General features: G+C 48.6%; 1 protein-coding gene across 1 annotated transcript in view; it reads right to left on the bottom strand.

Moving 5' to 3' along the window:
- The window catches only part of GALNT17 (polypeptide N-acetylgalactosaminyltransferase 17), a 214,314-nt gene that overhangs the window by 147,187 nt on the left and 55,980 nt on the right, over window positions 1-11,147 (bottom strand). Inside the window, exon 3 of the mRNA XM_029961230.1 lies at window positions 6,694-6,877. Coding sequence (XP_029817090.1) covers window positions 6,694-6,877 — 184 coding nt within the window. The remainder of the gene's footprint in view (window positions 1-6,693; window positions 6,878-11,147) is intronic.

Genomic DNA, 11,147 nt, shown 5'->3' with positions numbered 1-11,147 from the left:
TGGAAGGGGCTGCCCAGGGAGGTTTGGAGTGCCCAACCCTGGAGGTGTCCCAGGAAGGCCTGGAGGTGGCTCTCAGTGCTCTGGGCTGGGGGACAAGGTGGGGATGGGGCACAGGGTGGACTCCATGGCCTGGGAGGTCTTTTCCAACCTCAGTGACTCTGTGACTCTCTCTTTGTGACTCTCTCTCCCTTCCAGCTCAGGAAGTTCCTGTGCTGCCTGGCAGAACAAAAGTCCCTGGAGCCATACAGGGATGGGACAGATTGGACAGGATGGCACCCACAGACAGAAAATATCCAGTAACTTGTCTCTGGACTGCAAAACTCACCTGTTTTTGGTGAGCCCTGTTCTGAGGCAGTTCCTTTATGCTTTGTCACTGATACTCACTGCTTGATTTCTTTACTTGCTCTCCCAGAAAATTTTCAGGTGGCTTCTTTCGAAGCACTGGAAAATATTACTTTTCCTTTTTTTACGGCTGAAACTATAAAAAGCCAAGGGCAGGAGCGTTTTTCATGCAATGCTGGATCAGACTCACAACTATCTATTAGGAGAGGAGACACACAACTAGTTCTGAGTTTCTCCTAGAGATGTAAGTACCTTTTAATATACTCCCACGTGTGATTCAAAGAGAATTTCACATCTGAAACAGTCATGGCTTTTTCCTTCTTACGATCTCTTTTGATTCCTTACTAGATTTTCCTTCAGTTATTTGATCAAGAAAAAGCACTACATCTTGCCTCCCTCTTCATTTTTATTGTTTGTGTGTGGGATTGAAACAAAACAAAAGACTCTTGGCAAAAGGTAAAATAATGTATTGTAGTAACATATTGTGCATGCAAGAGACAAAGAGCTCTTTTGACCTCCTCTGTTTGCAATAAGGAGCAATCACAACAAATAAACAGCCACGAAACTCTATTTCCAAGCAAATATCACCCTCATAATTCAAGTAGTTTGTTTTTGTCTTCTGAAGTGCTGTCCTTCTTCTCAGACTCATTTCATCAAGCCTGGCTAAACACCCCGGGGAGGACGGGACTCAGGAACTGGCACATCACAAATGTGCCACTCAGGAACGTGCCAGCTCCTAAAGACCTGAGGAAACCGTCAATAAAGAGCCCTCTCACATCCTATTTGCACATCTCAGCCACATCTACCAAACCCCACCTGCTCCTTTGGGCAGGGAGAGAAGGGCAAAAAGCATTTTGCTTCAAGCAAAGCTTAAAGGAGGTGGTGTAACCTCAATTTTGGGGAAGAAATGAGACACTAAGACCAGTGTGAAGGCAGGTGTGGTCTCATGGCCCTCCAGGCCCATCCTCCTGGATGGTCCTGATGTGTCATGTCACATCCATGTTCATGACTTTCCAAATGTGTATTCTGTTTGAATTATAAAGCCAAAATGGAATTCTTTGGCCCTGCAACATCTCAGTAAGCTGAGGGGAGGCTGAGGCCTAAAGGCATGAGGGCAAGAGGCTCTCCAGGGGTGGGAGAGACCCCAAAGGGAGCAGGGCCTCCCTCCACCCACAAATGTTGCAGCATCCAGCACTGGCATACTGAGAGCCCACAAAGGGCACACAGAGACCAATTTAAATAAAAATTAAATCAAGGCTTGATTTAGTTTCTTTAAGTTAAAGTATCAAAAAACTACCCAAATTCTACCCAGAAGCTAAAACTCTCCATCTTTTGCACCACATCCCAAAGAAAGACTTTCAAGACTTGCTGCTACATGAGCTCTCTGGTAATAAAACCAGCTCAAGCCAGATGGTGCTAAAAAGCCCAACTGCTCCCAGGCTCCCAGAGAAGGCTCCTGTGGAAATAAATGGGTGATTCAGTCACTTGAGAGTAATGGCTCTGACTCAACCCCCAAACACACCACCAGGAAAAATTGAAATCAAGGCTGTGATATGAAACTGTTCCATCTTTAGCAGTGGCTGCAGGTGATGGTAGAGCTCTGCCCAGGTCATGCTCCAAGGCCTCGTGGTCCCTGTGGTAACACAAACCAGGGGAACGCTGGAAAAAGCAAATCAAGCTCCCACCACAACTTCACAGTTTTTCTATCACAGAATCCCAGAATGGTTTGGGTTGGAAGGGACATAAAAGCTCATCCTGTCCCACCCCCTGCCCTGGGCAGGGACACCTTCCACTAGTCCAGGTTGCTCCAACCTGGCCTTGGACACTCCCAGGGATGGGGCAGCCACAGCTTCTCTGGGCAACCTGTGCCAGGGCCTCCCCACCTGAACAGGGGAGGATTTCTTCCCAATATCCCATCTAAACCCACTCTCTTTCAGTTTGAAGCCATTCCTCCTTTTCCTGTCCCTCCATGCCTTGTCCCCAGTCCCTCTCCAGCTCTCCTGGAGCCCCTTTAGGCCCTGCAAGGGGCTCTCAGGTCTCCCTGGAGCCTTCTCTTCTCCAGGTGAACCCCCCCAGCTCTCCCAGCCTGTCCCAGAGCAGAGGGGCTCCAGCCCCCCGAGCAGCTCCGTGGCCTCCTCTAGAATTGCTCCATGTCATTCCTGTGCTGGTACCCCAGAGTGCTGCAGAAGGGAATGAAACCCTTTGCTTACCTATCAGGGGAAGAAGAAATCCAATCTAACCCTGCCCTCTGTCAGTTTTAAGCCATTCCCCTCCATCCTGTCACTTTTCCAAAGCCCCTTTCCACGCTCTGGACCCCCAGGCAGGCAGGAGGAAGGGGCAGTGTGTCCTGCTGGGAAGCCCTCAAGTCATCTGAAAAAAAATCAAGCTGGGGAAGTTCCTTATCACTTCCCCCATCCTTCCTCTTCACTTGAAAATCCTGAGGCATCCCTGCATGGGAGCAGCTGTCAAGAGATTTGCAGCAGCAGGAATTTGTCATCCTCACCCAGTGATCCAATAGTCCCAACAATTGTGGGTATTATTTTACTTAACTCTACTCCTTAATCCCATAATGCCATAAAATACCACTGAATCAGAGCTTAGCAGGATTCCAGAAAGGAAGAGACTTTTAAAGAGATAATGAGAACTCCACTTTTATATTAGAGAGGATTGAAAGGAGAGAAAAGAGGAGGCAGAACAGACCAGATGGGCAGATTACTTCATAGTTTTCCTTAATATGATTTCTTCAACCTGAAGCATCTGGTAATTCCACTATCAGAGATTAGATGCTGGATAAGATGGACAGGCAGACTGATCCAACAAAGCAATTTTTATTTTCCTGCTGCACACAGGAGAGGTTCCCATTAAATCATATATCACAGAATAAAAGAGAGGTAAAGAAAATCTGGTAGCAAAGCAGGGAATGTTCCAGTCCCTGGGATCCCATATAAATATGCTTCACTTTCAATATAGAAAACAACACATCTTCCTAAATCCCCCCATCCTCCACGGGCAGAAAATGCTGGGAGTGGATCAACAATAAAACTCACAGATCAGCCTTGTCCTTCACAGGTTTTTGCAGAAAATTGAAGAAAAGCTCTCCAGCTCAGTTTTTTTGAGATGTGTGTAGAAGTCCTGCAGCCTGCAGGCAGCACCTTGGCTACTTCCAATCTGGAAGCCATAATTGTTTTCCAGAACAGGCAGGAATCTCATCTTAGAGGCAAAAACCCCAATCAGACAAGTTAGAAATGTGTTGCCTGTGCCTGTCTCATTATGCCACTGTTCTGTAGCAAGTTCTGAAATAAAGTCCCTTGCACCAAGCACCAAAACATCAGTCCTGCCTTATTTTAGCTAAAGGAGGAGCTTTCTTGGCCATCCAAAGTGTAACATGTTCTGTGATTCACTCTCCAAGCACCTTGCAATGCTCACCCAACACAACCTTTGCTGCTCAGCACAAGGTCAGGCCCAGGAACATCAATATTAATAAGCTCCAGACTAAGGTCTGACAGGCCCAGCTCCCTGATGGCACCAGCAGCACACATTATTCCATGTATCCATACTGTCAGCAGCACTTTTTTGGGAATCAGTGCAGTGCAACACCCAATCCTGTTCCAGTGGTGACCAGCAGGGCACAGTTTCAACCTCCCAGCCCAGGGGAGCAGCCTCAGCTTTTAGGAAAGGAAAAGGAAATCTCTTGCCCTGCATTTTACAACCAAAGCCAAAATGATAACCCAGACTACCAAAAAGGGACCCCACAGTTCCTCAGATCAGGGCAAACAAGGCAAATTCCACACCCCTACTCTTGCTGCTGGGGAAGATCTTGCCTTCTCCTAAGCACCATCCTGTACCCAGCACCTCTGGGACCATTTTCTCCAGGGAAAATCACCTCCCTCCTTTCCACTGGGCAGGGACAGAATGCCCTCAGCTGGGAGTGGTGCTGCCTCCTCATCCCCAAGCCCTGCCTGCAAACCACCCTGAGCAGGGACACCTGAACCTCTGAACCCTCAGGGATGGGGCCGAATTTCCCCTGAACTCTCCTCCCTCTGCCTTCCTTTGGCCACAGGCACAAAGGGGGAGCAGGAGGAGGACTCACAGTGACCCTTGACCACGTTAATCTTTCTTTAAAAAGAGAGAAGATGGAAAGCAAAGGATGTGAGAGCAGCAGCCACTGCCAGGCCCAGTTCCAGTCCATCAGCATTCCAGTTCTTTCCTTGAACCAAACAGGCTTCATTATTATATTTAAAACTAACATGCTTTGTAATTCTTATCAGCTGGAAGGTTCTCTACAGTTTTTCCCCCACTAATGCTGCAATTTCAAAGCCATTTAGGCTAATTTCCTTTGACTGGAATCTATTTTAATCAGAGCCCAGGATACTTGACTTAAATGGTTTGTGTTCAACCCTTCATAAAATCAGCCATAAAGCTGCAGGCATGAAGGACTGAGAGGAGCCTGGAGCCAGAGGTAGGAAAAGCTGAAACTTTTCAAATCCTCCAGCAAACTCCAGCCTATTTCATACCAGATCAACTGTTCTCTTGCATTACCAAGACAATTGATCCCCAAAATTAAAAAAAAAGCAACAAAGAAAACACCCTCCTGAAGTTCTTACATAGATAAAAGTTATGCAGCTGCAGTCAGTGCCACAAATTCTCTCCAGAGGATCAGCCCAGCTCCAAAATGAAGCATTTCTAAGGCCTGCTCTGTCCTCTCCACCACTCTCCTGTGAAATGATAGATAGTGGCACCGAGGGAAAATACAATGCCAGCCTAAAAATGTCAGAATGGATCCTTTTCTTCCCCCAAAATCTGAAAAAAAAACCCCCGCATTACTTCTCAAATTAATTCTCAGGAAGTAATGCTGAAGTCAGAGTTCTGGATGAGAAATGGAAATAAGCAGCTCAGCCTCAGGTAACAGCTTGAGGAGGTCCCTCTCCAAGGATTTGCATTGTAGTGGGATTTGCATCTCGTGGAGCCAAAGGTGCAATTTGTAGCTGCAATTCAGTTTGTCCTGAACCACCCCAGCAAAACTGCAGCCTGGGCCTCCTCTCCTTGGAAAACTCACCGAGGATTTGAGTTGTCAGTGGTTGACAGCCCTGGAAACTTGGAGTGGCTGCTTGAAATTCCTGCAGCATTTGGGGAAGGGAAGGAACAAAAGCTCTCCCAGCCTGAACAATTTGCTGGAGCCAGGGAGCTGCAGGATTTTTAATGCAGATGCCAAGCAACAGCTTTGTCACTGCCCCCACGACACAGGCACTGGACAAGTATCTTCCAGCATCTAAATCTCTCCCCACTCCTTTTTTTATCAGGGATTTCACTCCAGGTCTGGACAAATTGACACTTTGCTATTTTGAGGAACTCTCCACCAGCCATATCTAAAATTAACCTTCACAAAGATAAACTCACAGCGTGTCTTTTCTCACACCCTGAGGGAAATGGTGTGTCACCTCTTTTTAGTCTGTTCTTCTGTGGTGCTTGGCAGGTAAACGTCACCATCACCTTTAAAGATCATTCTGGTAAAAAACTAGAGGAAGGATGTTGCCACCTGAGCAACTCCCTTCAAAGGCCCAGATCTCCAGCAGGAGATCCCACAGTGTCCCAGGAGAAGCCCAAGGGCAGCCCCAGAGCCCTGGAGGTCCTGCAGGAATGTGAAGGAGCTGATAAGGGAGAGAGAGGGAAAGTCGTTGCACACATTTACAGGGTAATAAACACCAAGGTCAATAGCTCAGGGAACAGCCCTTGGCTGGTGAAAGCTGCTGTGAGACTCTGATGGCACCACTCCCACCCAAAGTCATGGATTGCTTTAGGAAAACAGAGAGAAGAGTGGGAAGAAAATCACTTTTTCCCCTGATAAATCATCTTGATGAATTATGTCACTCTCTACAGCTACTTGGAGCCAGGTGGAGATCAGCTTCCTCTCCCAGGGAACGAGTGACAGGACAAGAGGGAACGGCCTCAAGCTGTGCCAGGGAAGGTTCAGGTTCGATATTGAGAAAACATCTTCACTAAAGGAGTGTCCAGCCCTGGCACAGCTGCCCAGGGCAGTGGGGGAGTCACCATCCCTGGAAGTGTTCCAAAAGCACGTGGATGTGGCACTTGGAGCTCTGGTTTGGTTGTGAGCATCCTGGTGCCGGGTTTGCAGTTGGGCTCAGTCTTAGAGGGCTTTCCCAACCTCAGTGATTTTGTGATTCCCTGATCTCGGTTTCAGCCAAACTACCCCAGTTGCTCATTCCTGAGCAGGACCCTGTGAACAATAATGAGGGAAAAGCCAAGAGTCCCAAACCAGAGCATGGAAACCACCAGCATTCCTGTGGTGCCACCCAAACCCGAGCACTGCCTCACGGAGCAACAGGGACTTACTTGGTCGGCCGATAGTCCGGGATGGAACGATCCAGAGAGATTTTCTCACTGAGGTAGGAGTTGTAGCCATATTTCTCATGGGGTCCCTTTGCCTTCTCCTCCTCCTCAGGGGACAGGGTGGCTGGCAAGCCACCCTTCCCACGCCCCCCATAGCCTTCAATGAGACCGAGTGACTTGGACAGACCTCGAGAGAAAACAAAGACCACCAGCACTGTTAAAATCCATCTCCGTTCTTTCCAGCCATCAAAGACATTCAAATGCTCCAAAAATCCAAGGTTGGTTTGTTGAAAACATTCCAAATTCTAGTTCTCTGGCCCAGTGCTGGAACAAAACTGCCTCAAGTCTTGAAAGTCCTCCTGGCTCAGGCACGCTGTTCCTGATAGCTCCACCACTGGCATCCGAGTGATAACCTGTCCCAGGGATCTCTGTATTTATTTAGTTGTTAGGGAGGTTATTTAGGCCTCCTTCCCACTCTCAGAGAGGTAATTACACAGAAGGTTAGGTGTCCCCAGGAGGAGGAGAGGTTGAACACAGAGTAAGAATAAAACAGGGTTGGTTAACTGCCAAGTGAATGAGTTTTTGCTCGGTGTGAGCAGGGAACAGCATACAAATGTTACGGATTTAAAAACAATTTCCCCCTCAAAGCCTTCTTATCTTTTAAAGTACAGCATTCCCAGACCTTTATCAAGGGGAATTATTTATTTATATCTGCAGAGCTGAGGGAAATAGGCAAAGTTCAGAACATAAAGAGCTCTGTGCATGATTTCGTGCTGACTGTGGGTAGCCAAGTTCAAGCTCATGTTATTATTTATTAGACAGGATACCTGGAATTTTAATATTTTTCACTTGCAGAGACTCTCTCTTTTTGTCAGAAACCTAAAAATAATGTTGGATTTGTTTGGTTTGTCTTTTTGTTTGGTTGGGTTTTTTTAATTAAAGACACCAGGGTAAATTCTCCTTTGTTTCAGTGGCAGAGCAGGACAGATTTTGTCACCTCTGTTGCTTTTGAAGGGACAATAACCCTGAGGTTGTGCACAGGGTTTCAGGATGAGCTTGGTCCAGCTCCCAGACCTCCCATGGACCTCCTCTGCCCTGGAGAAAACACTCCTGTCTCCCCACAAGACACAGATTTAAACACATTTTTCCTGCAGAAGTAGCATAGAGAGGCAGAAAGAAAATCACCAGGGAATGTAAATCACAGTTGGAAGCACGGGTTGAATTATCATTGGTAGTAGTATTAGTATTGCCATTCCTGTTATTGCTGTTATTCCTATTATTCCTTCTGACAAGGAACCTCTGCACAACCTTCCCTGCTCCATCAGACTGCTGGAGTCCCTCTGACCACACTTGATTAGATTTTATCCCAGGATAATCACAACAAATCAACTGCCAGGAGCCACAGGCTGTGACACAGGGATGGATGACACATCCCAGCTGCCTTTTTCCACCTCGAGGCTCAGAAAAGAGCCAGAGGAGCCGGTCAAGAAGATGGGAAAGGGGACACTTTGTGGCCTGCAGAAGGTCAGGAGATCACTCTGTGAACTTCCCAACCCCACCCAGGGGACACAGCTGGGTTATGGAGGGAAGAGACACCAATTTCATTTTACGCACAGACCGCGGCAGAGTTAAACAGTATTTTAAAAAAATATATATTGTCACAGAGGCAATTCTTCTCAAAATGTCTGTTTCTTCCTCAAAATCTGATCTTTCTGCCCAAACACATTTCCTCAGAGTACCCCAGGTCTTGCCCAGTTCATCAGCTGAGGGTTTTACCACTCTAACAGACACACTCTAACAAAAACTCAGTTTATCTTTTCAATTCCTCCTTTTTCACATTCCCCATGAAACAGTTCCACCAAAATCCGTAACAAATTCTTCCTGCCTCTCCAAGGACTGGAAGACTGAGCTGTGAAGCCCTTCAACAGCTCACTTCCAGTACAGGAACCCTCAGCATCCACCCGTTTGCTTTTAAAGCTTAATTTTGCTTTTCTTGATCCATTTTAACACATTTCTCACTCCCCCAGTGCTCTTGCTCTTGGTGCTTTGAATCTGGAAGGGCAGTGGGGACTTTCTGAGGTGGGCAAGGCCTGGCAGAGGCTCTGTGGGTGAAGGACCTCGGTGCTGGGCAGTGGCACCTGGGGTTCCCCCTCAGTGGGATATCAGAACCCAAACATCACAGCACTTTGGCTCTGTTTAAAGCAGGTTTTAAAAACACAATCTGGGTTATTATCAAGGGATTAAAATCTGAGTTTAACTCAGACACTGAAGGCAGAGCTTCTCCCAGAGCTCCACACTTGCAGTCAGCAGGGACAGACTCATCCCTGCCAGGCTGATCCATCCACCACAAGATCCATCAGCCTCCCTCTCAGTCTCTTATCTCTGTCCAGACCAAGGGAATTGAGTTCCCAGCTCCAGCACCTCAGGGAAGTACCTGGAATTCCAGGTGAGGGATCCCTGCTCAGTGTTCCAAATCCCAACAACCTCTGAGGCCACACCAGCCTTTCCACGATGGTGCAGCTGAGCTGGTCTTTGCAGCAGCAGCAGAGGCCTGGAGCAAGGATATCTTTGCCAAGGAATTCTGCAGGCTGGGTGTTCCCTCCAGCCAAACCTTCAATCCACCAGCAATGCTGACTGGGAGGGGGGGGTGGGAGCTGCTGGACAACACCAGGACACCTTTACTTGGCCTTCTGTGGTTCTGTTACACAACAAAGATACCCCAGGGGATGGTGCATTCTCTGTCTCTCCCAAGGTGCAGTCGAAGCATGGGCAGAGCCCACACAGACCCCTCTGTGCTCCCGTGCTTGGGAGAAGGCTCTGCTGTGACACTGCAGAATGAGGGACCTGGTGAAATGAAGCCTCTCTTGAGGAACCAGAGAGAGGCCGAGACATGATTTATATCCACCAGCTCTGACTGACAAACCTGTAATGCCATTAACTGCTTTATTCCATGACCACAGTCATGACAACTGGACACACACACATCCCAGCACATACTTCTCTCTCCTCACTGAGCACATTCCCTTATTTCTGCATGTTCTGTCCTTCTACTGCTCTAAACTCTGTCTCAGGAAGTGCAGATAAATCCAAGTCATTTAACCAAGGGAGTCAATCAAGGTGATCCATCTGTATGTGTTGGGCAGGGCACTGCTGTGATCCATCCCCTGCCTTCCAGGAGAGCAGCCAGGATATCCCACACCCCCCCAGGGAGAGTCATGGAGATGAATATTCCCAGGTGTGATGTGACAGGGAGGATCTCCCTGTCTGTCTCTGTGCTGGTTGAACATTTCCTCCCCCAGCCTGGGCTGTCAGGAGGGCTCAGCCCTGAGTGGGGATGTCACCTTGGTGTGCAAGAGTCGAGGAACGTTTGGCAAGAAAGGTAATTCATGTCCAAACAGAAGAGGAAGAAATTCGTTTCCAGCTGGCTGGAAAGGTGCCTCAGGAGAGGCAGGACTGGAAACAAATGGTTCCAGCAGATCCTTGTCCAGTCAATCCTTTCACTGGTTTTTATTCACCACATTTTTGGGCTGCACAAAGAGCACCTTTCTGTGAGCTTGAGGTGCTTTTGCGGTAACTTCAGAAGTTCCTCTCAGCCCAGCCCATGTGGCTGCTTCAGCCAGGCAGGAACAAGGGAAAGCTCCTCACAGGGAGCTCCCAGGGCTTTACATCAACCCACATTTCACGTCCGAATCCCAGAATATTCCCAGTTGGAGGAGACTCGCAAGGATGATCAAGTCCAGCTCTTCCATGACTGGCCCATACAGGGGTCAGACCCACAACCCTGGTGTTATCAGCACCATGCTCTGACCAACTGAGCTAATTTTGGGAGCACAGAGACACCCACACACTTCCCAGGCCTAAGTGAGGGCTCACTAAGGGCTCCCCTGATCTCCAATGACCTTTTCCAGTCCCTGCTGACACCCCTGTCCCTGCAGCAGGACCCCAAGGTGTCAGGGAGCTACAGCCTGCAGGCTTTGGGAGGTGGCACAGAGACCTTCTGCCATTTCCTGCCTGCCCTTCACAGCCTGCATGGAAACATCACAGGACAAGGGAGCTCTCCCTGTGTCCCAACAGCAAAATGCTGCCAATGGAGGAGTTGGTGCCTGTGGAGCCACAGGAGCAGGAGGGGAACAAACCTCTGAAGGCAGCTGATCCCCACACAACTGTCCAGGGCTGGTTTCCAGCACAGCCTTCTGCTGTGGCCTCCTACCAACATGTGCTTCCCTTGGAAAACCATCAGCCCTTTGCCAAACTTCCTCCTGAGGGGCACAGGAGGGGCAGCTCCGACCTGTGTGAGCAGGGACAGCAGGCAGGGAATGGCTGGAGCTGTGTCAGGGCAGGCTCAGGTTGGATCTCAGCCAAAGGTTCTTCCCCCAGAGGCTGGTTGGGCACTGCCCAGGCTCCCCAGGGCAGTGGGCACAGCCCCAAGGCTGCCAGAGCTCAGGGAGGGTTTGGCT

This window comes from Manacus vitellinus, unplaced genomic scaffold (assembly GCF_001715985.3).
Source record: "Manacus vitellinus isolate BGI_N305 unplaced genomic scaffold, ASM171598v3 scaffold_32_pilon, whole genome shotgun sequence".
NCBI lineage: Eukaryota > Metazoa > Chordata > Aves > Passeriformes > Pipridae > Manacus > Manacus vitellinus.
Note: the sequence above shows the minus strand (reverse complement) of the source record. Positions and strands in the feature narration are given on the sequence as shown.